Source organism: Anopheles stephensi, chromosome 2 (assembly GCF_013141755.1).
Source record: "Anopheles stephensi strain Indian chromosome 2, UCI_ANSTEP_V1.0, whole genome shotgun sequence".
Lineage (NCBI taxonomy): Eukaryota > Metazoa > Arthropoda > Insecta > Diptera > Culicidae > Anopheles > Anopheles stephensi.
Window position 1 is genome coordinate 75,432,757 of NC_050202.1, and position 25,822 is coordinate 75,458,578.

The following is a 25,822-nucleotide window of genomic DNA, read 5'->3' on the forward strand; positions in this document are numbered from 1 at the left end:
TTCTCGCAATACTCTCTTACCTAACGCTACGTTTCACACTCCTTCCCACAGGCGTCCGGGTTACGAGGATAAGGCGGAAACGACTCCACTATTTCCGGCGGGTGCAAACGCATCACCGGCCGCACCAATCATCGCTTCCGGCACGATGACGATCAATCGAACGCTGCTGCACGCACAAACCGCCACGAGCAATGGATCGACGGGTGGGGTCGGAGCCGGAGCGGGCACCGGCACCCTCATCCCGACCAGTGGTCGAAACGGCACCACCCACGGAATGCGCGGGTTTGCATCCTATAGTGGCGATGAATCACCGCCACCAGATTATAACGTTGTGGTGCATGATAACAACAGGCATGGCTTCTTTGTTCTTATTTTTTATCCTAAGTTATTGTACACAAAACAACTGGTCTTGTTGGACTCGAAATTGTTAAACCATTTTATTTATGCGATTGGTTATTTTTGCAAGCGGCATCGGGTTGAATACTAGGCGAGCGCGCAGCAATGCCAAGGAGCGTTGTATTTGCAAGGACATAGGCAACTTTGTACAGCAACAAAACACGCACCGCACAACGTGTTTGGATTAAAACTATTGTTAAAATGCATTTGGCACATGATGATTATAAGTCGTACCGGAAATTAGATAGTTAAGTTTTGCTTCTACACATCATTTATAGTCTACAGCTCATGTACATTGAACCATACAAACAATCCATCGCATCATAAACATTCAATTTTTTGATACTCGTTTTTGCTACCATATACTGTATGTACTGAACCGATTTTACCCTCTCTTTTTGTTTAAGATGATTGGTTTAAGTTTTTTATGTGCACCGCAAATTCATAGGATGTTTTGTACATCAAGCACTTTCTTTGTTTTCCTAAAGCCCTCGCTTGTTCCCAATTATGAACTCTGGTTATCTTAAGTATAGTGGCCGGACGGTTGTTCTTTGCATAATGTGTAGAATATTTGCTTTAGAGCGTGGCCGTTGGTCCACAGCAATACTAATTACGTTCCGTGTTACTTTACAGAGCATCTGGGCATCACACTCTCGGGCGGCTACCGTCGCAACACGCACCGATGATGGGACCGAATAATGGCAAATACGCCACCCTAAGTAAACAGTGCAAAACGCTCGAATCGAACGATTTCTACTGAGAATCGCCTGCCTGCAATATGTCTGCAGGCAGCAATAAGCTAGGTAAGCATCGGTTTCGCTGCATAGTTGCCTTTTTTTCTTCTTCTTTACCGCCCCACACTCATTCGTGTTCTCCGTCGTCAATGTTTCAGATAAGAAACTGACAGCATCATCCGCAACACTATCCGACAAAGATCCGCGCGACATTTCCAACAATGGCTTCAATCGCTTCGACCCGAAATATGTCAGCATTGGGCCGAAAGCTATCCGCAACACGGTCAGCAACGTAACAGCAAATGTAAACAAGTGTGCCACTCTGCGTCACGGCGGCCGTTACGGTGGTTCGTTAAGCGTTAGTGCTGGAATGGGGGGAGGTAGTGGTCATCACGCCGTAGCCGGCCTCGGTGGTGCTCGGTCGGGCACAAGCCCGAGCCCGAATCTCAAAAACGTTCAACAACCAATGTTGAGCCAAAGCCAAACACAGCAATACAAGCAGCACCATCAGGACCGGCAGCTGTTGTCGTCGGGCACTACTTCCATAATGACCGTCGATGGCGGAACGGACCGTACCGAGCAAAAGCTCGCCATTTCCACCGTGTCGAAGGAGTACAACCAGCAATCCTACTCGTGTGCAACGCTGCCGTACAAGAAGCCGGGAAGTGGCTACACAGAAACAACGACCGCACCGGCCACGGTAACCACATCGATACTGAAGAAGGAAAGCAATCTCGATAGCCAACGGTACGCGCCAACGGTGTACAGCATCGACACATCCGCTTACCACCATCAGCGGGAAGGCAGTGGTGGCGGTTTCCATCACCATTCACAATCCTCCCATCACCAGCAATCGCTTGCCCAACAAAATCAGCAGTTACAACAGTATCAGCAGCAGCAGCAGCAGCAGCAGCAGCAGCAGCAACAGCAGCAACAACAGCAAACACATCACAGATCGCTGTCGAGCACAAATCAGTTGTATCAGGAGACGGGAGCGGGCTCGGTATTCGCTAGTCCACCACCGTCAATCGCGTCAACTGCGACCACGCGTTCAAACGTGTCGATCATTAACCAACCGCTGCCGGACATACCGACCAGCGCTGGCGGTGGCAGTGGCAGCACTGGTGGCAATTCGATCAAAAACAGCCAGCAGCCGCTCTGTGCCGCTACGCTGAACCAGTACCGTTCGCTGCAAAGACCCCACAAGCAGCATACCGGTAGCAGCGGTCTGTCCGCCCTCGCGACCTCAACGGGACTGGGAAAACCCACCATTCCTCCCAAGGTGACCCCACCGATGCTGCCGCCAAAGAATCGACACAAAGACGAATCGCAGTACCAAAGCAAATCGGCCGCGTTGGCATCCGGTGCGGGCGGATCCGTCGTAACCCCTCCACTGCCATCCTCACGGCCACAACAACCGTTACCTCAACCACCACCGCCACCACCAACACAATCGCTTCACCACCATCACAGCCAGGCAGGCGGACAGCAAACGAAGGCTTCTTACGGTGGCAGCAGTGGCATGAGTATATCGAGCAATTTTAACGCCATCCAGCAGCAGCTGCAGAATCAGCTTCATTTCAAGCAGTACCATCAGCTTACCCAGCAACCGTGGCAGCGGGAACAGTTACCCCAGCAATCGGGGCCGAACGTGAACAGCATTTTGAACGCTGGTAGCTTTGCAAATTACGATCGACAGCAGCAGCAGCAGCAGGCTGGTCTCAGTGCTTCCAGTCGCAATCGTTCATATTCGGGCGGTAGCAGCAGCATCGATCAGCCACTGCCAGCACCGCACCCCAAACCTAGCAATATTGAGAAGGCCAAGAGCCATCACCACTCGTCGTCCGTTAGTGCACCGGCCCCCAGTGGAGGTGGCTCAATGGTGGCGAATTATCAGACTCTTCCGAAAAATCACCATCATCATCATTATCCACAGCAGCAAACACCACAACAGCAGCAACAACAACAATACCTGCAACAGGGTCAATCGAGTTCGTTCGGTTCTACGAGCAGTGCGGGCCAGCATCAGCCGCAGCCAAAGAGCATCCTCAGCAAAACACGTCCCAACGAAACACGCGAACGGGAGCAGCGTGAGCGTGAACGAGAACAGCGGGAAAGGGATCGAGAACGGGACCGGGAACACCATCGTGAACGAGACCGTGACCACCGTGATCGAGACCGGGACAGAGACCGGGAACGGGAAAGAGACCGAGATCGGGACCGGGACCGAGATCGCGACCGTGATAAGGATCGAGATCGGGAGCGAGATCGTGACCGGCATCAGGACCGAGACCGGGAACGAAACAGAGACCGAGAACATCGGGAACGAGACCGGGAACGTGATCGGGACCGAGAGCACCGTGATCGGGATCGTGAACGGGAGAAGGATCAGGACCGCGACCGTGACCGTGCCGAACGGAGTCACCATCATCGATCTAGCCATGAGTATCATCACGACTCTAGCCATGGTACGCAGGCGAGCAGCAAAAATCCGAACGTGTACTATCGGTCGCTGCAGCGCGGCGGTCTGCAAGCTAACAATGATCTGTACTCGGTGACGGAATTGTGAGAAAGGTTTGACTTTTAAGTTTGTTCTTATGCAGCTTAAGTTCGACTCAAACATCCCATCCCTACTGCGCCACTCTTCTCATACGCAATCCGCGTGCGAATGTGTGATGTTGTGCGTCCGCACGTCCGCATCGAGAGCAGGCTTCTCGGGGCGTGTCGGAATGGGCGTGAATGCCGGAATGTGTTTTCCTGTCTATTGCATGAATCTTTCACTCCTCACGTTCTCTTACACTATACCGGAAAGTTCTTATCTTATAGCGAACGAAACAAAAAGCTCATACGTAACGAAACGTAACTCGAACGGCACAATTTCTTTCTCCACGATTTCGGGAGAATGTCTACTAGCAATAGAATAGGCAGTTAAGGAAATCCCACAAGCGTAAAGCGGTTTGGGCGAAATTTTAATACATGTCCCTTTGCTAGGGACACACAATCGATCGAAATATGCAATAAGTAAGATGCGTTCTCTGCCGGGGCCGGGCACATTTACACGAATGGCCCAGGCAGATGGACTGTGGCCAAAACCGAGCGAAGCGTAGACACACGAACGAACAAATGTCGAACCTTGTTATATGATAATGTCACCGAACAAAGGCCGCGGGAGGCGAAGCAAACGATCAAACGATCGAACCAAAACTCAAATTTTTACACAAGCTGTACCGTTGATGCAAAATGTCGCGACTCTGTACATAGAAAGCAATCGAGAAACAAGAAGCGGACGGAGCGCGGGTGAACAATTTTACTGTTAATGTTATTAAATATTGTCTTTTCCGACTAGCGTAGTGCAACCACAAATTAAACAAAGTAAAATAAGGAAGATCTCTTTACTCTATCAACAATAGACAAACTTCAATCCAAACTCGCCAAATGTCGAAGCAAGCGAACGTGTGAAGAATTCGATTATGCACGAACAGCGGACGTTCCGACAGTAGGAACGCAAGGTAAAATAGTTTTGCACAGTTACGAAAAAAAAAAAACAAAACAAAATTAAAAAAAAAACAATCAATCGAGACATTCCTCCAACAGGACATGCACAATGGCGGTGGCAACCACGCGGGGAAATATAGCGCGAAACGAATTAAGCCAGAACAGTTTAAGGCAGAAGCAGAACCTAAAGTTGTTCGCTCCTCGCGATAATTGTCAAGTGACTTACGAATGAAACGGCGTATTGAGCAAAACTCGGCTAAAGGGACACCAGTTGGCAGTAAGGTAACGAGAGATAAAGCATGAACGCATAATTAAAGTGAAAAGATACACAATATTATTTACAAAGCGTAAAATTTAACTTTACTATAGCTTGGTTGCTTACGATTTTGTGTGAGATTCAGATTCTTTTAACTTTTTCCGGACTCTTTTATTCGGACTCTTACTTTCACAACATTTCTTCTTTTGATATGCTCCGTGTTTTGTCAGTTTTCTTATCTAGTTTATTTGTTGCGTTTTTTTTTTGTACATCCGTAAGATCTTTACATTATACCCCATTTTTCTCGTTTAGTTACATGTTCCAAATAATATGTAGTACCGGTGGTCTAGTAATAAGTGTAAGCATGCAATAGCATGCTACAAATAGGGAATAGAGGGAGGAACGGAGAAGCGAGGCAGAAGTTTTTATACCAAATCCTGTAGAAGGGAAAATAATGAAAAGGTAAGGCAGTAAAGTGTAAGGAATCAATAAGGCGGGTTGGCGCTTATAAGTATGAATCAATTCCACGATACATAAGAGACTACAACAGACCCCCGGGGGGGTCGAGATAGCAAAATAGGAATAGGAAACTTACAGTACACGTACACGAACTCGATTTTCTCACACTTACACACCCGACCGCGCCTATAACAGCGCGCGCCACCAGAATGGCAAGTTATTACATGCGACAGCATTAATTAATTCTCGAAACAAATCAAATTCTAATCATAGTTGAGGGGAAAGCGAACACCCAAGAAGAAATCTCGTTGAAAGCATTACATTACAAAGACAAGCGAAGCGGTAGGCACATGTATCGTACTAAATTATACTAAGCATATGATAAAGCATTAAAGCATTAAACGACGTTATAACGCAGGAAGTAGGGAGGAGGGAACGCGGGTCGAAGATGATTGGTCACAACGTAGCTTAGACTGTTAGCACACATGATCACTACATGGGAAAATTTCCACAAAAGGATGGCTCAACGTTGGGTATAAAAAGCACGCAGTGCGGGAAGTCGGAAATCCGATCCTGCAAATCAAAGTTTTCCCCTCCCCAACTACACGCAACTTACGGCACGTCAGCGTGGCGAAGGAGAAAGATTGATGTAGCTCAAAGTTAAAGCAGAAATAGTCTGACCGAACAAGAGGAGGCGAATTTTATTAATTTTCCTTTCGTTTTCATCTTTTCTTGAAGCAGAACTAAAGAGCGTACAGTGTCACAGTGATAGTTGCTGATCGTCATGCTCGCAAAGCTCAAACTCAGATTAGCTGTACGGTGAGAAGGATTCATGGTTTTTTTCCCTAATCTTCTTTCCTAAAAGCGAATTTTGTTAACCATTTGCAAATAGAAAACCAACAACGTATATAAAAAAACTTCGAAGCAAAATACAAATAGCAATAGACCGAGACTGGGTGGTTCGGTGCAGACAAAAGCTACAGCAAGCTGAGGAAGACATACTTGCAGCGCAAAAGCAAGCAAGCATTTTTCGGGTCAATTTATTAATGTATAAGAATGGGATGGAATGTAAAGACAAACAAAACAAAACGGAATCTATTTAAAGCATAAGCACTGTTTTGCTGAATTTCGAATCGTACCCATTGCCCGTTACGATGGGAAGGCTCTCACGTTGGTTAAATGTTCTTTTTGGGCCTTTTGCATCTAGTTTCCGTGAACATCGCTTCTCCGCCCCCCTCCAGCAACAATGCTGATGCCACCAACGAGCCTAGCGCAAATTTACAGTATTTTAAATTGACTTTTCAACCCCCCTAAAGGGCCAAAGTGATACACGCGGGTCTCCCCCATTGGCAGATGACAATGATTTTACTGCATATACTACGTTCAGTTCAGTGCTGCGCTTGTGTTAAACAAAAAACCCCTTGCTAGAAACATAACAGACCAGAACTGTCTCCCTATCGCTTAAGTTGCGCCAAGTAGACTGAAACGAAGAGTTAACGAAGCAAATGGTTAAGTATGATAGAGCTGCAGTGAAAAGATCACAAACGTAAGGAATAGAACCGCACACCACAAATTAGGGAGAAATGGTTGAGTTACTAGCTTCTCACGTTTTTGATTAACTTCCAAGTTCCAACCGGGGTGAGCAGAGCGCGCTGCTACAAAACTGAACTAACCTACTGAGCTTTTCTATATCGGAGCAATGTCCACGATAGGGGAGGAAATGAAAGCACACGCACACATAAGCATTTCGCATTTTCAGTTAAACGTTTTCCTTCCCGTTTTGAAACGTGTAGCAGCAAGGCAATTAATATTTCAAAAAAAACAGGCTTCAGGGCAAAATGAAGCATAAGTTTGATTGATTTTAAACAAAACAATAACCTACGTTAACCGCCGGCGCTCAGTGAAAAAATGGAAGAGTGTGGAGAGAGTCCACACCATCCACGTGGATAGAGCCAACGACAAACTAAACTTATAAAGAAAGTATGTAAGAGAAACAAAACAAACAAAACAAAACAAAAAAAAACCCTATAGAAACTCCAGTCGGAACGCACTTGGTAACAGTTTGAGGATGATGTAGATTATGTCAAAACTTTTAGGACTTATTAATATTTCGATAAGGCGATAAGGACAGTGGCAGTTATCCGTAGCGTGGGGGCACAGTGCAGGAATGGAATATGGTGTGAGGTGTGTGTGAGGGAAGAATTTCTTTAATGATAGGCCAATCGGGCATATGCCTGGCCGCGTTTTACACTACAACTTCGGCGGTAAGGACGGCGTCATGTTGGAAGTGAGGAAAAGAGAGAGAGTGTGTGTGTGTGTGTGTGTGAGTGAGCGTGCGCGCGTGTGGTCGCTGCAGTAGGACCGATTGTTTAATGCTGTGTGATGTTGCTAGTTTATGAAGGGTGCCATCTTGATTAGAAATGAAAACAATTAATCGTAATTTAGGAGAACACACGAAACAGAACGCGACATAATATGCGCCATGGTCATACACCGGACACATTATGCATGTATACACCTTCACCACGAACCCCCCCTCTCTCCTAGGATATAAAGGAGGGCGCATATTTCTCTCGGCTCTCGGTTCTGTTAAGTTTAGTGCTCGTTGTACTCGACTAGTTTTTTATGTTTCTATCTTCGTCCTATTTTGCATTTTAGTAGGTAATTCCCCGGTATAGGGTTTAAGCTCGTACAGTTTCTGTGCTTCAGATCAGTCAGCGTGAGTGTGTGTATGTTTCGGAAACAGTTTGAAGCGGATTTCAGTTGCAAATTTTAAGTTTCTGCACTTCTGCAGGGAAGCCACACGTGTACCGATTTTCCGTTAGTTAGTAAAGTGTCGGTATTTATTTAATAATGTACACTTCACTTGTCCGTGCATCACTTGCATCTGGCCGAATCGATTAGTGTTTCATATTTAGTCAGTTTTACTTCCATAAAGCAAAACACACGACAAACACACACGATTGTGAAAAAGGATTAATAAACAAATCAAAATAATTGAAAAAGTACCATTGCGTTTGATATTTAATTGAATGTTTTGGGATGGTGTAGTTTTATCAGTTTTTGCATCTTTTAATAGAATGCCGCGTATTGTAGCGATGATTTCAAATTGCACATACCGACCACGTGATTCGGTTGAGTACAGCTTCCTTCAATTGTAGTACAACTACAATACAACTGATGACTAATCTTGGTTTCTTAGTATTTTGCTGTCCTTAAGTACCTACTACTTTTTCTCGATCGCTTATAGTAATTTTATCAAACAATTATTTAAAATTCCTCATTTTCGACTGAAGAAACCGGTGATTTGAACGGTGACAGTTACATCTGTCAAAAGCTATAGTCCATTTCACTGAGCACCCCTGTCGCACATTTTGACAGCCTCACGCCGCACGAGGTTATTGTTTTGCATTGGTGCGTTTCCTCGCGGTGCTGCTCGTGTTCGTCCGCAAAATAGCTTTTCCAATCGACTAAAACATGGGAAAATCGAAAGCAAATCGTATAAAGAAAATCGCCGGGCCGAAAATCTTTCTACGAGGAGCAAACGAACGAGGGCCGAGTGTCGAAGAAGTCGAAACAGCCCAAAATCCGTTTGCGGGCAGAAGAAACCGACTATGTGGATTCGAAGTCGTCTAAGAAAATTCTGCGCCAAGCGCGTAAACAACAGGCCGAGGTGAACTTTCTCGACAACTCGTTTGGTCCATCGTTGGCAGAATCGGCTACCGCCGCCAGAAAACGACACCGGTTGGATGGTAGGACGCGCGTGATGTTGTTCGATTCGGGTTTAGGTGTAACCCTATAACCATCTTCCTTCCTGATCTCTCTCTCTACAGACAGACAATCGTCCGACGACGAGTCGGACCTGGAGGATCGTAACGAGCCCGATATTAATGGAGAAAATTTGTACGATGATCTTAAAATCAGCGAGGAAGATGAACGTGCGCTGCAAATGTTTCAGCACAAGTAAGAACCCATCACTTTACTTTTCGTACGAGTTGCGGCACTGATTGTCTATACCGTTCTATCGCAGAGATGGGCCCAAAACGCGTACGCTGGCCGACATTATTTTGGAGAAAATGACCGAGAAGCAGACCGAAATTCAAACACAGTTCTCCGACAATGAGTCGCTCAAGCTGGACAATATCGATCCGAACGTGCGCGAGATGTACAAAGGCGTGCGGGATGTGTTGAAACGCTACCGCAATGGTAAGGTGCCGAAAGCGTTCAAGCTCATTCCCAAGCTGCGCAACTGGGAACAGTTCCTGTACATCACGGAGCCCCAGTCCTGGAGTGCGGCTGCGATGTTCCAGGCAACGCGTCTGTTCTCTTCCGGCCTTACCCAGCACATGGCCCAGCGCTTCTACAATCTCGTGCTGTTGCCCCGCGTTCGCGATGATTTGGCCGAATATGGTCGGCTGAATTTCTATCTGTACCGATCGCTGAAGAAGGCACTGTTCAAACCGGCCGCCTTCATGAAGGGCATCGTGTTGCCACTGCTCGAGGCGGGCGATTGTACTCTGCGCGAGGCAATCATCATCGGAAGTGTGGTCAGCTGTACGTCCATCCCGGTGCTACATACAGCCGCTTGTTTGCTGAAAATCTGCGAAATGGAGTACTCGGGCGCCTGTTCCGTGTTTATACGCATCATTTTGGATAAGCGGTACGCGTTACCGTACCGTGTAATCGATGCGGCCGTGTTCCACTTCCTGAAGTTTGAACAGGATAAACGGGAAATGCCAACGCTTTGGCATAACTCTTTACTTACGTTTGCTCAGCGGTACAAAAACGACATTTCCTCCGAGCAGCGCGATGCACTGCTGCATTTGTTGAAGTGAGAATGCTCGAATGTAATATGCTGCCTCCCCGGTGCTTACAGCTAATCTTCAAATCATTTTTTTTTTTTTGCAGGAAACAAACGCATCCAAAAATTACGCCCGAAATTCGCCGCGAACTACAGGCTGCCCGGTGCCGAGATGTAGAAGTAGGTCAAAGCTTAGCCCTGGAGGGTGAAGTGGAATTCCAGGAGGATAACGACTACACACCGATGGAAGACGATGAAGAGGCACATGGATCACAACAGCGGATGGTGAAATTTGCCAGCGGGCAACAGAACGAAGAAGAATCGATGGAAAGCGACGACGATGATGATGCGGATGAAGATGATGATGATGATGATGATGAAGAGTTGTAGTATCGGCATGTTTTCATACTGAAGGCAAAACGTCTTCTGTAATAAACTCTATATAAATGTAATTATTAAAGCAAAATATATGTTTAAATTTAAAGTTAAAAGTATGCAAAATGAATGCAAATGTGTAGTGAAGCTATAAAGTAAATAAAGCAAGTAAAATCGATAATTAATAATTTAAACCCATTTTCCCAAGGTTTGTGACTTTTTTTTTAAATAAAAACAAATCCATCTGTCACACGGCATGACCACGGTACAGATGACAGTTGGGAATCCTCACAAAAATCAAGCTGTCAGGTAGATGAGTAAGCCAAGACAGGGAGGAAAAAGAGGAAAATCCTGCAAAGTTCGCTTTTCCAGCTGCTTGCACGATAAAACACACAAAAAGGTGTCAATACTCGGATTTCCACCGCGTTTCCTGTGCTGTGCAATGTAAGTTTTGGGTCCGAAAGCAACTAGCAACCGTTTTACCATCGTAGCTTTGTTTTTATTTGCTAGAGAGAAAGAGTGTTGTGTGTGTGTGTTAGAATGTTAGTCAGAGTCGCACACTGATAACAGAGGACCCAATGACGTAGCTGCTGTTTGTGGGCAGTAGTAGCGAAAGGAAAAGTGTCGTTGGGCTGCTACCTCCCAAAGCTGAAAGAAATACGGTTCTCAATCAGATAGGGAAACAGTCTACCATCCCACGCATTTGGGCGGCGAACGCAACGATAGCAAACGGCTCCATTGATTCTGTGCTATTTTTTCATTCTTCCAACTAGTCTCCCCCCAAACCTGCTCGCAATTGGAGTGAGTCGTTCGAAGAATCGTAGACGGCCCGAAACTTTACCGACTGTACATCCACGGCGCTACACGGGTGGTACTGACCGCACCACAGCAATATGGCAGGTTTGAACGACAATCCGTTCGGTGAGCCGGAGATCGACAATCCGTTTGCGGTAAGTGTGCATGCGTGTGTGTGTGTGGGTTGTAATTCGATCCACGATAACCATTCTCCCAACTAACCGGCATCGTCTTGTTTCCATCTTGTTCCTTATCCTGCAGGATCCTTCTATACAGCAGATCACGAGAAACACTACAAGCTTGCAACAGACCCTCGACGACTACCGACCGTTCGACAATGATCGGAATGTGCTGGGAAACGGTAGTGGCGCTAACCAACCGGCTACACTACATCCGTCCACACAGTCCCCACCAGTGTACAACCAAAGTGGAGCCCAGTTTCAAACCAACAGCAATGGTGCGATGACCGCGAGCGGAAGCAAACCCGACGGTATGACACAGATCTCTACCGCGGAGCTAGAGGTAGGTCAATGTTCCTCCAGTTTTCTTGTGTAGCATTACCGCTGAAAGACCATTTTTGCTACCGCCATATGGGGAGAAAATCTAATTCGCTTTCATAATCATCCTCATGAATGATGGTGGTACACTTGCTCGAATCGACATGCACATGCTACATATGCTAACGGACGATCGTGGTGTGGCACATTCCTGCTGCGTGCGACGGAACTTTGACGATGAACTTTTTGCAACGAACCAAAGAATCTTCGGGTATGTTAGATACTGTTTTTTGTACAACGCGTGTTCTGCTTTAGATTACCCTGCTTTCGCTTCATTTCCCAAATCTTGATGTTTCTAAAATTGTCACAGCTGCCTTATCCGCTCTTATCAATCACCAGCAAAAAGAGTTTACGTTTTACTTCTCGTCATCTTTGTTCATTTTTTTTTTCGTTTGTTTTACTGCATTGCTCTTTGACAATTGCTTCCGAATCAATTTCGCTTATCAAAAACTAACAAAGCAAGCCACTAGAGCATGCCCGTGATACCGGGGTAGAATGCGTTTGTGTTGGTGAGCTGACTAATTAACTGCTTCCGTTTCCTTCACGCTTGCTGTGATTGATTTTCTGCCTTCGATTAGCGTTGCCTGGTTGGTCCCATTCGTAAACTGCGCCATCATTTCATAGCATGATAATGGGGACTGGTTTTGTCCTTTACACCACGATTTGGTTTAAATATAATAGTTATTAACCAAACGCATGATTTCACCGTACGATTTAAGTGAACTTATAATTAATTTGCGCGGATGTGCCCCGACACCTTTCTTTCAGCGTGCCCAGGAAGAGTTGGAGCGCAAAACGCGCGAACTGGAACGCCGGGAGGCGAATATGATGCGTAGCACGAACGGGCAACCAAACAACTGGCCACCGTTGCCATCGTTCTGCCCGATGCAACCATGCTTCTACCACGACATCAGCCTAGACATTCCGTCCGAGTTTCAGAAGACGGTGACCCGGCTCTACAAGCTGTGGATGTTCTACGCGCTCGTGATGGTGGTAAACATTCTCGGCGGGCTGGTCATACTGATCCATTCGGGCGAGTTCCGCACGTTCGGGTTAAGCATCTTCTATGCCGTGCTGTTTACGCCGGCATCGTTCCTGTGCTGGTAAGAAGGACCCAATGCGGGAGATGTTTCTTTTCTAATGCGTTTCTATCCTCCTAGGTATCGCCCAGCGTACAAAGCCTTCAAGACGGACTCGAGCTTCAACTTCATGATGTTCTTCTTCATCTTTTCCTTCCAAGCGCTCGTAACCACCATACAGACGATCGGGTTTCCCGGTTCGGGCACGTGCGGCATTATTATGGCGGTGGAACAGTTTAGCGCGGGCTGGGGCGTCGTGGTTGGCCTGTTTCTGATGTGCATAGCCCTTGCGTACGGCGCCTGTGCTGCCGGCAACATTTTCATGCTCACAAAGGTACATGCATGCCAAACCTCCCACCCCGGCGAAAGTTCTTCTAACCACGCTTTTCCTTTTCCATCGCAGATCCATCAAATCTACCGTTCCGGTGACAAAATGACGATGGGCAAGGCGCGCGAAGAGTTCCAGACCCAGTTTATGAGCAACTCGATCGTACGGGATGCGGCAGCCGGTGCGGCCCGTGCCTCCGTTCAGAGCACCATGAACAGGTACTAGAGCCGTCCACATTGGTTCCATTTTGTTTTGGTTCTTTTGTTTTTCGGCCGTCGCCTTCACATCCTCACACTACTTTCATATACTTGCTACTTCCTATACTTGCAACAAGTGCAACCAAGCCCGTTGTTATTATTACTATTACTACAACAGAAGAACAAAAAAAACTACTACTACCACTACTACTATTACTATTATCACCACCACCACCATCACCACCAGCGCCTACTATCTACTACTTTCGCGAACAACACAACGCGAGTGGTTCAATATTCCGCGACCTTAGTAGTAGAGCTCGAGGGCCTTTCACGCTGGTCACCTTTCCTCTCCTGCATGGTGGAAAGCGGGTGGTGATACAATTTTTTTTCTTCCTAAACTCCCCCTAAACCCCTTAACGAAAAACACAACCAACCTTCGGTGGAGAGAGCTATCGTGTAGACCACCGTGTAAATCCATTTGCTATTCCAGTTCCGTTCGGTACTAGACGTTTGGTAGTGTATTACGGTAGCGTTTTGCGTTTTTGTGATTTTTTGACAAACTTTTTTGCTACCCCCTCCCCCACTTTTATTAGTAGTGCCTTCCCATCACGACGTGAATGATTTTTTCTTCCCCTCGTACTTTGGTTCTTCGTTTTATGGCGTGGCGTGCGAGTTTCTCCCCTGCGAGAAGCTGCTGATGAGTTTGGGTAAATCTGTAGTGGTTGTTTAGTTAAGTATCATCAGATTAGGGGATAGGAAAGGGGGGCAAACAAAACAGTCAACCAGAACAATATTCACCGCGGTGTGTCAGGAGAAGAGGTTCAGAAATAATTTCTCATGCTTTGCTATCATGCTATCGTGATTATCATCATGCTCGTCGTTATATTTTCGGATCGAACACAATTGTGAAGGATTTCTTTAGACAAAACTACCACTACTTTACTAGTAGCACCGTACGCGAGTGACAAAATTCCAATGCCCCCCCGGAAAGATAGATCCAAGGAGCACGAGTAGGAAAGATACGGTGTTTACGAATATGAGCAAACGAATTAAAAATTGCGTTACAAACGATTAACGGTATAGTTACGGAAAACTTTACTTATGATTTATATTTATCTTAGACTTAACAAACGTGACACAGAGATGAAAAGAAAGGAAACAAAAACACACACACACACTATTACACACGAATAAAGCCACCATTTTCAAGTGAATGAGCAGCAAGACGACGAGAAAAGAGCTGGAAAGGAGTTTTGAACGATGGTTGGGTCCACTAGTCCACTAGTTTGTTTTTGTATTTAATCTTTAATTGCTTGATTTTTTGGTTCTGCTTTTTCCCCTCGGTTCGCATGCATTAAGCCACCGGAAGTGATGACCTTTACTCTGAATGCGATCGCATTTTTGTTTGTTAGAGTGTATTGTGCCTTTCTTCCTTTCTATCGCATGCATGCTTTCTCTGCAAATTCACCACCGATCCCCGGCTTAACTCCCTCTCTCCCCTTTGTAACTTCTTCACTCTTACACGGAGCAGTTCCGCGATGTATTAAAATTGCTCCTGTTTGTTTGTTCGGTGTATTACATTTCTAGCCCATATTGAACAAAAACCGTACACCGGGCGATGAACACTCGGCTCCTCGATTCTCTCCTCTTGTGCGCAACCCATCCGGCCGGATAGACACAGAGGCCCGCGGACACACGCGGACCAAGCTTCAACGAACGAGCTCAAACTAGAGAGAGATACATGCTGCCCGCGGATGCGTTGTTGCTTCCCTTTCAAATAGGAACGTCCTTAATGGTGTGGTGTGTGGATGTGTGTTTGCTATGTAATCCAACTCTGGCATGGCTCCCGGTCCAGTTCCCATAAACCCGTCTATCGGTGGTACCTTTCTCACTAGTTCAATGTCCTCTGGCAGCTCGGTAAGGTTCTGTAACCTACCACCTACGAGGAGGTTCGCTCCCTTCCCTCTTACTTCCAATCCCTGCTGCTGCTGCTGCCATTTTGTGTTTTGCTTCTCGCCGATTGGCACTCACCTCACATACAATTGGCCACACACTCGGAATCTCGGGAATGCTTATCAGAAAAAAAGGGGGGCAAACTTTGAGGGGATTTTAGTTTAGCAGTGAACGTAACGACATTCCCCACTTATATTCCCATCAACGCACCTAACAGTTGCAAACCAATTGAATGTGTTTTACTTTTATGGATGGATAGCGAGTAAGATGATTACCATTGCACATTCAGAGAGCCAAAGTCGTAACTTTCCATGCGTTTTTTGTTTGGTTTTTTGGTGTATTGCACTGGTCGCAAGTGTACAACTATGGTACTAATAGTAAGAACAGAACAGACACACTCACGTGTGCTAAAGCAAACAGATTGATGGATGTGTTAACCCCCCTAAAATAACCGAAGTGGCATGAGCAGCACGTGTCGCGTTCCCGATCATTTACACCATTTGTAATGGGGCTAGCGGTTACCGCGATAGTAATGTAACAAACAAACAACAAAAATCAAACCAAAAACACATTCATTACATTATCTTCAAACGTATTCTTCAACCCACATTACTTAATAATGGCATTTAGGAAAAAAAAAACATTACGAAATCATTATTGTGAATGGGGCAGGAGAAAGTTGTTTAAAAAGGATGTGAAATTTATTGCTGGATGTAAAAGCGTTCAAATGCTGCTGCTAAATACGACGATTTAAATGGTGGAATAAAACTATTATCCGTACCCTTGCGTGGCGAGACGATTCCGAACAACAGTGAAAACATTGTCCCACGCACAATGATGACGACGCTCCTACCACGTTAGTGTGAGGAGACTTGGTGCGAAACTTGGGACGTTTCCCGTGATTGGAGGAGGTTTTATGGTGTTCGAGGTGGATTTTTCCTATTCGTAGATACGCCAACTAGGAACTATCAAAGAGGATTAGGAAACGGATATGCTTCCATGCTACCAGATCTTATGGCAAATGTTGGAGAGGAAAACTCGCAAGCTTCGCTCCAGAATACCTTAGCGCTCGAGACGACCATTCTAGCTTTAAATTTAGCAAAAGCTTCAATCCATATCCTGACAAAGGAAGCATCAGTCATCAAAGAAGCTAGGCCTGTATTATACATTTACAGGACCAGTACTCACATAAATCTAATCGATATCCCTCGACCCTCGCGCAAACTGTCGTCACAAATTGGGGTTGAATCTCAACCGAACACCGAGACAAAGGGGCCGGATACTTCTGCTGTATCCGGGTTGTAGGACAGGCGGCATCGACATCTTCGGATGAAGGATCTTTGCGACGAAGACAACGATAAGGCTCATCTCCGGTGGCGCTAACCGTGAAAGCACTCATCTTACTGTTACACGGCCGGGAGTAAGAAAGATCCTGGACTCTATGCCAGACGTATACCAACTACATCTAAAGCCCTACTAGCAGGGTGCTTAACAACAGCCCTGATGGTAGAATCAGATGAAGTTGGATCCACCCGGATTGGCTGAGTTTTCCAAAAAGATTCTCACAATATACCTATCTTCTCAACTACGTATACACAAAGAAACTTACCTGTGATGATGTGGCCCCGCCTCGCTTTGCTATTCAAATGGTTTCTTTCCTTACAAGCCAACAACGCACTGGATGTTTCACTCAAGGTGGATCTTAAATGTTTTATTCCTCAAGAATGTTTTAATCCTTACACAAACACGCATCACCAGACAGCGGATGCCTGCCTGCCTTCCCAGTTTCTGTTCGGTTGCACCGGTTCATAAAGCTGATGGTGTATCTCCAACGCCATACCACGATGATGATGTACGACCGTCTTTTGATTATTACCATCCAACCAAACGAGGAGACACGGCATCACCACCATAACCCCCTACCGTAACGGAGGCAAAAGTGGCTTACTTGTGTCCCGCCTTGCGCATATGGGCCAAGATGTTGGACAGTTCCTCACGCTTCCTCTTGGCACGGATGTGCGTGCCGAGGCGTCGCTTCAGGAACTTCAGCGCACGCTTATCCTTGGACACCTTCAGCAATTCCATACCGCGCTTCTCGTACGGGGCATGGCCGACGACCTCACGCACCAGATCGCGCACGAATTTCGTGTGCTTGGTTTGGATCTGTGAGAGAAAGAAAACAGCAAAGCGTGTTCTTAGTTACACCGGTCCATGGGACTATTATGGGTACAGAATGGCAGTTCGGTAAGTGCATCAGAACCAAGGTTTAACCAGATTGTACGATTTTGCCAAACCTTGCCAACAGAGCCGACCAATAAAACATTGGCCAGTCTGCGGCTGGTAAGGTAAATGCATACCGTCTGTGAATGGATTAGTGGAAATTTCATCATGGTGAAGAGCAAACGAACGTGTGTTTGCAGCAAGTGATTTGGATTGCAGCTTCGCTGGATATATACTTACACCCTTCAGGCGGGACGGGCGGATTCCCTTGACTTTGCGGTCACCGCGGTACTGCAGCTGCTTGATCTTGGTGGTTTTGTGGCCTTTGTTCAGGCCAACGCACATCTCGTATCTCGGAGCCATGGTTGTCTCCTGCACACGCCGTCCGTCGTCGTCGTCGTCATCATCAGGAAGATACGGGCCACACCAGCAGAACGACAGCAGCACCACACGCACGCACGCACAAACAACCAGCAGCAGCAGCAGCAGCAGTAAAGGGTAATGAAAACATCACGTTAAAATATGCTTTACTTCCACAGCAACCGGCGCCGCGATGTTTCGCACGTGCGCTGAGCGAACAATGGCGTACACTTGCGCCATCGCTAGTTCGAGCCAGCCGCGACGACTCGTGAAGAAATTTGAGAAATTATCCGCACAACAGCTCAATCACATCTTACCTCCTTGCAATTGACAGCCGGAAAAGAACACGAAAGGCCTGAAGAGATGCGCAGATCGGTTCGCGAAAGCGGAAGTTGATCTTTTTTGACAGCACCACCGTCATGACAGCTGTCATGGCACGGTGGCAGCCGAATGCAGTCGATGCTGTTTGAATGTCGACATAAGAAATTGAAGCAAATAAATGTGTTGAAGAAACAGTTACCCGCTAAAGTTACCGCTACATAATCGAAGAATAACATTTTACATTTAAAATGCATTCCACAATTAAAGGAACATTAGCATTAAATTGAAACACAAATTCTGTTTTAACAGCTTCCGCAGTATTGATAGCGGACCGCTGTCAGATGAGGCTTTGTTTACAATGGAAGACCCGGAACGGCGCGCTTTTTTCCCTAAACGCAAGCAACGCAATCTACCCTTGGGATGTGATTTAGGAGGATACGCACAGCTCGGCCATGGATAAAGGCAAAAAAAGGCGAAAAAGGCAAGCAGTAGTTGCAGGGGCCAAGGAGGTAAAGAAGCGGAAACTGGCTGTGGTGGAAGAGACGAAAGATGGGCTAGTGTCACCGGAACCACCATTGGCGGAGCCAGCAAAGACGTCGGAAAATGGGCCGGATATCTCGAGCATACGGAAAGAGATTAACGATTGGATGGAGAAACAGGGAGAGTATGAAAGGGCAGATATGGATGAACTGCTCGAAGAGAGCAACCAATCGTCAGACCACGAAGAGCCCGTAGATGTTGAGCGTCTTCAGGTAAGGATGATGATGATGATGTACCCACCCCTTGATGAATGTTTTAGGGCTTAACGTTTTTGTTTACGCATTAAAGAATAACATAAGTGTACTCCTGCGCGACCACTCACAAACAACGGCACGGAAAAGCTTCAAGTTTGAGTGCGAGTGGTCCAAATGCACGTTCATGTCCGGCGATGATCGTAAGTACGTGCTGCATGTGGAATCGCACGCCGAAACGGTGATGGGTTGTCAGACTGCAAGTTACGCCTGCGAATGGGACCTGTGCGGTTTCGTGACCTCCGGACGATCACGAGTACACGGGCCATGTACACTACCATGCGTACCACACGAAGCTGAAGGTACACGGGGCCAGTGTGCAGATGCTGGCGAAGCTGCCCAGCTGCAACAACGACAGCCGGGTGCGAAACACCATCACCAACTTCCCGGTAACGTTCCGGTGCGAGTGGGACGTTTGCAAAGAGCGCTTCAGCAAGGCGTTGCACTTTTTCCACCACGTTAGCAACCACGTGTGTGACCAATTCCCGACGGATCGAAAGACGGTCCGCGATGGAGTCCAGTGTCGCTGGTCGCTCTGTAGCAAAAGGTTCACCACGAGGTTTCACGCACTGTGGCACTCACGACTTCACACGACCGAGCGTGACATTGCGTGCTTCACGTGCGGTACTAAATTCTGGAAGCGCATACACTTCGCGCACCATGTCATTCGTCAGCTTGAAATGTCTCGTGAGTAAAGGAAGCCCAGCGCAATCGAATTTGTACCCATGCTTAATCAGGCTGTTACTTCATCCACAGAACGCACGCACGAGTGCTCGATATGTGGCAAGCTGTATGCCACGAAGTCGATGCTGAACGCGCATGTCGATACGCACAACAAGCAGCACGAGTGTATGCTATGCCCGCTGAAGTTCACAAGCAAATGTTCCCTGTCCAGCCACATGCTCCGGATGCACATGAAGCAACGCAACTTCAAGTGCGGCCAGTGCGAGTATGCCGCGTTCTCGAACCGCGAGCTGGTGAAGCATATGGGCACGCACGATCGGACGAAGCTCTTTCGATGCGAAGAGTTTGGATGCAATGTCGCGTACAGGAGCGAGCAGGCCATAAAGAAGGTAAGGAAAGGAGGCAAACCGCAGATGGGTGCCGTAGCTGACCGTGCTCTTTCTTTCACACAGCACATTGCCTGGCATTACAACCTACCGCCGACGCTGTTCGGATGCCACCTTTGTACCGACAAAACGTACAAAAACGCGCACCACTTATCGAAGCATTTGCGGTCGGTGCATCAGGTGGAGCGAACTCCCGGTTACGGCAAGTTTATGTACAGAGCCGACAGTGACGGTGTGCACCGGCTCTCCACGTACGTTGAACAGAAATGCAACAGTAAAACGTCGGCTCCATCGGTGGATACGGCCGCGGACAACCAGGAAAGTGAAGCAACGGAAGCTGGCAAGAGCCGAAAGAAGGCGAAATCGCCCAAGAAGCCTGCCGAGAAGACGGGTGCAACGGACTCGAAAAAATCACCGCCCGATGCAACGGCTTACGCGCCGATCAAGGGAAGGCCCAAGATTAATTCTTTCAAGTCGATCGGTGCGCATGAATTTTTAATTGAGCTTAATATGGAACCGGAGCCGGCAGAGACGCAATCGGTCGGATTGGACGATGTTTCGAAAATGGAAGGAAAAGATACAGCTACAGCTGCGAAGCGCAACTCGGAGACGGCGCGAGTAAAACGTAAAAGCGTCGAACAGACGGTGGTGAAGTTTGTTGGCTTACAGGATGAATCGTCGGTGGAGGACGCAGCATCACCACCGTCGCCGCCACCGTCGGCGCAACAACAGCCGAAAGATGTGAAGGATTTCACGGTTATGAAGCGTTACTTGAAATTAAGCAAGAAGTCAGCTTAGGTTTAAAACTGAGCTTGGGTGTGTGTTATAGAAATAGAAGGCATGGTTCAATCGCGATAAGAGAATTTGTTGAAAGCAATATTACGCTCATATTTTTTGTATTATTAACAAAAGTCGAAATGAATTGATTGTTCTGTTCCTTTAGTCGACAGATGTTCAGACTAGTAATAAAGAGTTTAGGACATGCACTGTATGCTCATGTATGCTCAAATTACTTACTAAGGTAATTTACTGTTCCTTCGGTCGTCGATACTGTTCACGGCATCGGAGTTACATGTCTCTAAGCACGTAACGGGCTGATGCTTGTTGATCCTTTACTCGTTTTGTGCTGTGTGACACCTGCTCGATCGACCCTGAAGAGCCTTAAACCAAATATCTGTGTAGTTGTGCCAGGATCATCTGGTTCCCGAAGTTTAATGTCTTATTGCGATAGGAGGTCGCTGCAGTTCCTATGCTCCTAACGCTATGCATCATCAGTAAATGTATACCTAACAGAAACGCCCGTAGCCAGATGAGAAAGCTTGTTTTTATTCTATATTATTTATTTATTGTTCATTAATGTTTTGTTTGTTTTTTTTTTAGCTGTAAAAATTTGAAAAAATATTTGTTTGTAATTAGAATGTCGACATAAAATTGTGTTCGGTCGGCATCGAACGCATTGCCCGGCTCACGTCACCGACAGCATTTGACAGGACGTCAAACGTCATTTCGACGGAAAACGGAAGTTGGCAGCGGTGTTCAGCTTGCCAGAATCGTTGCAATTTGACAGCCTTTTTACTCTCCTGGAGTGTATGGGAATAGACGTGTAAAATGAAGGTACGGGCAAATGGCGTTAAAATAAATACGAAACATGGTGAAATCTCGGCTTAAACGTACGGCCTGAGGTGTGGCTTAACGGTGGCGAGTCGTTTACGCTGCTGGTGGCAGTGAAACGGTTCGAAATGATGGAATAAACTTGGTTTGTCGGCCACAAGGCAACGCGTGCTTGATGAGTGTTTCGTTGTCGTGCCCCAATGTTTGACAGTGGACTGTGTGCGTTGGAGATGAGGAACCCGGCGGGCCGATTATGTGCCGATTGTATGTTTTTTTTTTTAAATAGTAGTGTGGCCACTATTTGTATCGCGATCTACGAAAAGTTTTCGCCATTGCAATAGTGTGAAAAGTATGGCGCTTGGGATTGATCTTGGCAATCATTGGTTTTGGTGGTTCTTCCTTCAATGCAACAAGCAACAACGGGAAGGGGAAAAGTTGGCGACGCGGTGTTGCCCGGGACCGGATGGGATGCATGATAAGAGTGAGCCCCCCCCACCGTCACTAATGTGTTGTGTTTTGCATTTCAGTTGAACGTATCGTTTCCCGCTACGGGGGCTCAGAAGACCTTCGAGATCCCCTCGGACGACCACAAGCTGCGTCACTTCTATGACAAGCGTATGGGCACGGAGCTGACCGCCGACCATCTTGGCGAGGAATGGAAGGGATACGTCCTGAAGATTGCCGGTGGCAACGACAAGCAGGGTTTCCCCATGAAGCAGGGTGTGCTGACCAACAGTAAGTAGCCGGCGAATACACTTGTCGCCATGGATGTGGCGACTGGGCGCACGGAACTGAATCTAATGGCAACACGCGTCCTTATTTTTTGCTTCAGCTCGTGTTCGTCTGCTCCTGAAGAAGGGACACTCGTGCTACCGTCCGCGTCGTACCGGAGAGCGCAAGCGTAAGTCGGTGCGTGGCTGCATTGTCGACCAAAACCTGTCCGCCCTGGCGCTGATCATCGTGCGCAAGGGTGAGCAAGACATTCCCGGGCTTACCGATGTGGACGTACCGCGCCGTCTCGGACCGAAGCGTGCGAGCAACATCCGCAAGCTGTACAACCTGAGCAAGGAGGATGATGTGCGCCAGTACGTTGTCAAGCGCCCACTGCCAGTGAAGGATGGCAAGAAGCCCCGCTTCAAGTCGCCCAAGATCCAGCGTCTGATCACCCCGGTGGTGCTGCAGCGCAAGAGACACCGTCTGCTGATCAAGAAGCGCCGTTCGGAGGCTCGCCGCGAGGCGGAAGCTCAGTACGTGCGCCTGCTTGCTCTGCGTCGCCGTCAGGAGCGCGTGCGCCGTACCTCGCGCCTGTCGTCGATGCGCGACTCGCGCAGCTCGCAGACCTCGGAGAAGGACAAGAAGTCGCTGGCCGTGGCCAAGAAGAAGGAAGCCGCGTCCAAGAAGGAGTCCGCCAAGGAGCCCGCCGCCGCGAAGAAGAAGGAGGTCGCGAAGAAGGATGCCGGCAAGAAGGACGCCACCAAGAAGGCCGTCGCCGGCAAGAAGGACGCCACCAAGAAGGATGCGTCCTCCAAGAAGGAGGTGAAGAAGGATGCCCCGAAGAAGGATGGCAAGAAGGAGGTGAAGAAGGATGCCCCGAAGAAGGAGGAGAAGAAGCCGGCAGCGGCCACCGCCGGCAAGAAGGCGGCAGCGGGCGCTGCCAAGCCCGAGGCCAAGAAGGCGGCTGCCCCGAAGACGGAGGGCAAGAAGCCGGCAGCGGCATCCGCGACCGGTGGCGAGAAGAAGCCGGCCAAGAAGGAGGCAGCAGCCCCGGCGGCGAAGGACGCAGGAAAGAAGGAAGCCCCGAAGCGCAAGCCGGAACCGGCCCAGCAGAAGGGTGAGGCTAGCGCGGCCAAGAAGGACAAGAAACAGCCACAGCAGAAAAAGAAGTAGAGAGGGCCGAGGGTGCAGGCTGCGGCGAGTTGAAAAGCAAGCAAAACCGGTTCCAGCACCACCAGCATCCGGCAGCCGGATCGCCGATCCCGACTCTGATACCTGCTGCTACCGGGTTTCGTTCCCGATTCGCAAACTAGGGGTTTTGTAATTTAATCTTAAACGATATGAAGAAACACACAATACAGAGGTAAATGATAAAGGATCGGACAAGGTGTATAGTTGAATTTGCTTCTTTATTGTGTTGGCTGAAGAGCTGCAAATTGTGCAGCAATCCGAACAATCAAACAACGCCTAAATAATCGTAAAGGAATCATGCTCAGAATGCGATGCATCAATCCTCCGACGGTGTAAAATTGAAGATTTGCTCTTCAATTGAATGTAAAACAGCAGAAGGCATTTTCTTTCGAATGGCTACCCTAAGAATAGCAATCCAGCACTCGCATTCGCATCTTTGTCGAGGATTCTGTCGGAAATTGACGAAACCACCCTACTCGTCTGGAGGAAGATGCTTAGAAGGATTCTCCAAGGACCTTCTTGTGCAGCTTTTCAAACGTCGTTCGCATGCATAAGTGAAGGTGTGGATCAGCCCGCCCGAAAGAATAATGAATAGTACGTTGCACCTGGACAGCACACGTTTAATGAAGCATCCATTTCCAAAACCACAGTGGTTTTTATTGAGTGAGGTAAGTGATTCGATGATCAAACATCTGTACTGGGCCTTGCTTTTTAAATTAGTAATACAATCCCTAATTGAAAAATTAACAACATTTGCGGCCAACGAAACGCTAAACGATCGTTCGTTTTTCCGCGTTAAAGTCGCCCAACTCGATCGCTTGGGAAATGTTGCTGGTCGGGTGCATCCGGGCCAGATGGTTGCGCAGGTGCACCTTCTGCGTAAACTGCCGATCCGGACAGATGATGCACTGGTACGGCTTAACGCCCGTGTGCGTTCGCTTGTGCTTGCTAAGGTCGGAACTGCTCGTAAAGCCCTTGTCGCACACGTCGCACACGTACGGCTTTACGTTCGTGTGCGTGAGCATGTGCGTTTTGAGCGAGCTCGACTGGGTGAACGACTTGCCGCAGATGCCGCACTCGAACGGCTTTTCCGCCGTGTGTGTCCGCAGGTGTGACTTTAGATTGCCGGACTGCACGAACCGCTTGTCACAGTAGTCGCACTCGTACATCTTTACCTTCGCGTGCAGCCGCAAATGATCGATCAGGTTCGAGCGGCGCATGAAGGTCTTTTCGCACAGCGTGCAAGCATGTCTCGCCGTGCGCACGGACGTCCGGTTATCGATCCGCGGTTTTGCCGGTCGTTTTGTGCCGATCTTTTGCAGGATGAATTCGACGGCCGTTAGATCGCGCTTTTCCTCTTGTAAACAATCGCCGCTGCTAGGATCGGTGGGATGTGGTTCGTCACCTTCCTCAACGAATATCCGCTGCTCTCTGAGCGCTAAATCGCCCAGCTCCATTTCCGTCACGGCGTCCCCTTGTTCGTCACTTTCCACCACGGAATAGCTGTCGGCGATTTGATCATCGTCCGCGAAACGGTCGGGCTCTTCGTTGTAGAGGAAATTTTGCAGCATCTCGTTGGTGCGAAAGAAATCGCGGATGAAGCAGTACGCGTCGTCCAGCCGGGTGGAACATAATTTGCAGATTTTTGTGGGAAGCTTATCGCTCAAAAGTATCTGTAAAAAGCGGGGTAGGCTTTGGTAGAAAATGTGCACAGCTAAAGCCGCGGAAAGCTTACCTCACTGTTGGTGACTTTCTGTATCGCTTCGATTATGGTGATATCGTTCTGGGACGCTAACGAGGTGTTGGAGATATCGAAGTAATGTTCGGAATCGTTCGACGATAGGCATAGCCGGCAGCAGATGCTAAAGTTGGTGATTGTGATTTCGAACGCAGATTCGTCCCTGGAGGCCATCGTTGCAGGAACAGAACACCGCAAACAGCGAGCCGAAAGTGGAAAGATGCGTGCAGCTTTGTTGTGATGCATGAACAGCTGTCAAACGATGTAAACAAACCGCTGCTAGACGCTACCACAGGGTGGTCTAGGCTTCGGTCTTGTGCTGGAGGCCAATGTTTTCTTTCCGATACAGAAATACGTGCGAAAAGTAAATGAAAAACA

The 25,822-nt window shown here is 47.8% G+C and overlaps 7 protein-coding genes across 14 annotated transcripts in view; 5 read left to right on the forward strand and 2 right to left on the reverse strand.

Moving 5' to 3' along the window:
• LOC118507654 (protein tweety-2-like) overlaps window positions 1–8,345 on the forward strand; it is a 42,774-nt gene extending 34,429 nt beyond the window's left edge. For 4 of the 7 annotated variants that reach the window (XM_036046425.1, XM_036046427.1, XM_036046429.1 and 1 more), the window contains exons 7-9: window positions 52–351; window positions 1,030–1,199; window positions 1,289–1,430. In XM_036046425.1, the coding sequence (XP_035902318.1) occupies window positions 52–351; window positions 1,030–1,156 (427 nt within the window). In that variant the 3' untranslated portion in view covers window positions 1,157–1,199; window positions 1,289–1,430. Of the gene's footprint in view, window positions 1–51; window positions 352–1,029; window positions 1,200–1,288 lie in introns of all 7 variants that reach the window. The other 3 variants (XM_036046430.1, XM_036046423.1, XM_036046424.1) reach the window with 3 other exon arrangements.
• Window positions 8,346–8,735: 390 nt separating this feature from the next.
• LOC118507655 (bystin) lies at window positions 8,736–10,607 on the forward strand. The gene is given in 5 exon segments (XM_036046431.1): window positions 8,736–8,874; window positions 8,876–9,092; window positions 9,174–9,303; window positions 9,371–10,171; window positions 10,249–10,607. Coding segments are annotated over 5 exon segments (1,488 nt in total). The 5' UTR covers window positions 8,736–8,817; the 3' UTR covers window positions 10,532–10,607.
• A 194-nt stretch (window positions 10,608–10,801) lies between these two features.
• On the forward strand, window positions 10,802–16,234 carry LOC118507657 (secretory carrier-associated membrane protein 5A). Of its 2 annotated transcripts, XM_036046432.1 has the most exons (8): window positions 10,802–10,960; window positions 11,290–11,466; window positions 11,573–11,833; window positions 12,071–12,079; window positions 12,637–12,971; window positions 13,029–13,281; window positions 13,351–13,493; window positions 15,063–16,234. In XM_036046432.1, exons 2-8 carry the CDS (start codon window positions 11,410–11,412, stop codon window positions 15,070–15,072), a joined length of 1,068 nt encoding a protein of 355 aa, XP_035902325.1. In that variant the 5' UTR covers window positions 10,802–10,960; window positions 11,290–11,409; the 3' UTR covers window positions 15,073–16,234. The 2 variants fall into 2 exon arrangements, with proteins under 2 accessions (XP_035902325.1, XP_035902326.1); XM_036046433.1 differs by lacking the exon at window positions 12,071–12,079 and having other exon boundaries at window positions 10,807–10,960; window positions 15,063–16,208.
• An 876-nt stretch (window positions 16,235–17,110) lies between these two features.
• LOC118507661 (60S ribosomal protein L36) lies at window positions 17,111–18,461 on the reverse strand. The gene is made up of 3 exons (XM_036046438.1): window positions 18,326–18,461; window positions 17,889–18,020; window positions 17,111–17,591 (listed from the first exon to the last, which is right to left on the reverse strand). Exons 2-3 carry the CDS (start codon window positions 18,009–18,011, stop codon window positions 17,373–17,375), a joined length of 342 nt encoding a protein of 113 aa, XP_035902331.1. The 5' UTR covers window positions 18,012–18,020; window positions 18,326–18,461; the 3' UTR covers window positions 17,111–17,372.
• A 208-nt stretch (window positions 18,462–18,669) lies between these two features.
• LOC118507658 (histone H4 transcription factor) lies at window positions 18,670–21,181 on the forward strand. Its single transcript, XM_036046434.1, is given in 5 exon segments — window positions 18,670–19,081; window positions 19,158–19,364; window positions 19,366–19,807; window positions 19,877–20,193; window positions 20,257–21,181. Coding segments are annotated over 5 exon segments (1,998 nt in total). The 5' UTR covers window positions 18,670–18,781; the 3' UTR covers window positions 20,989–21,181.
• A 480-nt stretch (window positions 21,182–21,661) lies between these two features.
• LOC118507659 (40S ribosomal protein S6) lies at window positions 21,662–23,915 on the forward strand. Its single transcript, XM_036046436.1, has 3 exons — window positions 21,662–21,804; window positions 22,329–22,536; window positions 22,634–23,915. Exons 1-3 carry the CDS (start codon window positions 21,799–21,801, stop codon window positions 23,686–23,688), a joined length of 1,269 nt encoding a protein of 422 aa, XP_035902329.1. The 5' UTR covers window positions 21,662–21,798; the 3' UTR covers window positions 23,689–23,915.
• Window positions 23,916–24,330: 415 nt separating this feature from the next.
• Window positions 24,331–25,722, reverse strand: LOC118507660 (zinc finger protein 615-like). The gene is made up of 2 exons (XM_036046437.1): window positions 25,442–25,722; window positions 24,331–25,379 (listed from the first exon to the last, which is right to left on the reverse strand). Exons 1-2 carry the CDS (start codon window positions 25,688–25,690, stop codon window positions 24,477–24,479), a joined length of 1,152 nt encoding a protein of 383 aa, XP_035902330.1. The 5' UTR covers window positions 25,691–25,722; the 3' UTR covers window positions 24,331–24,476.
• Window positions 25,723–25,822: the final 100 nt, after the last annotated feature.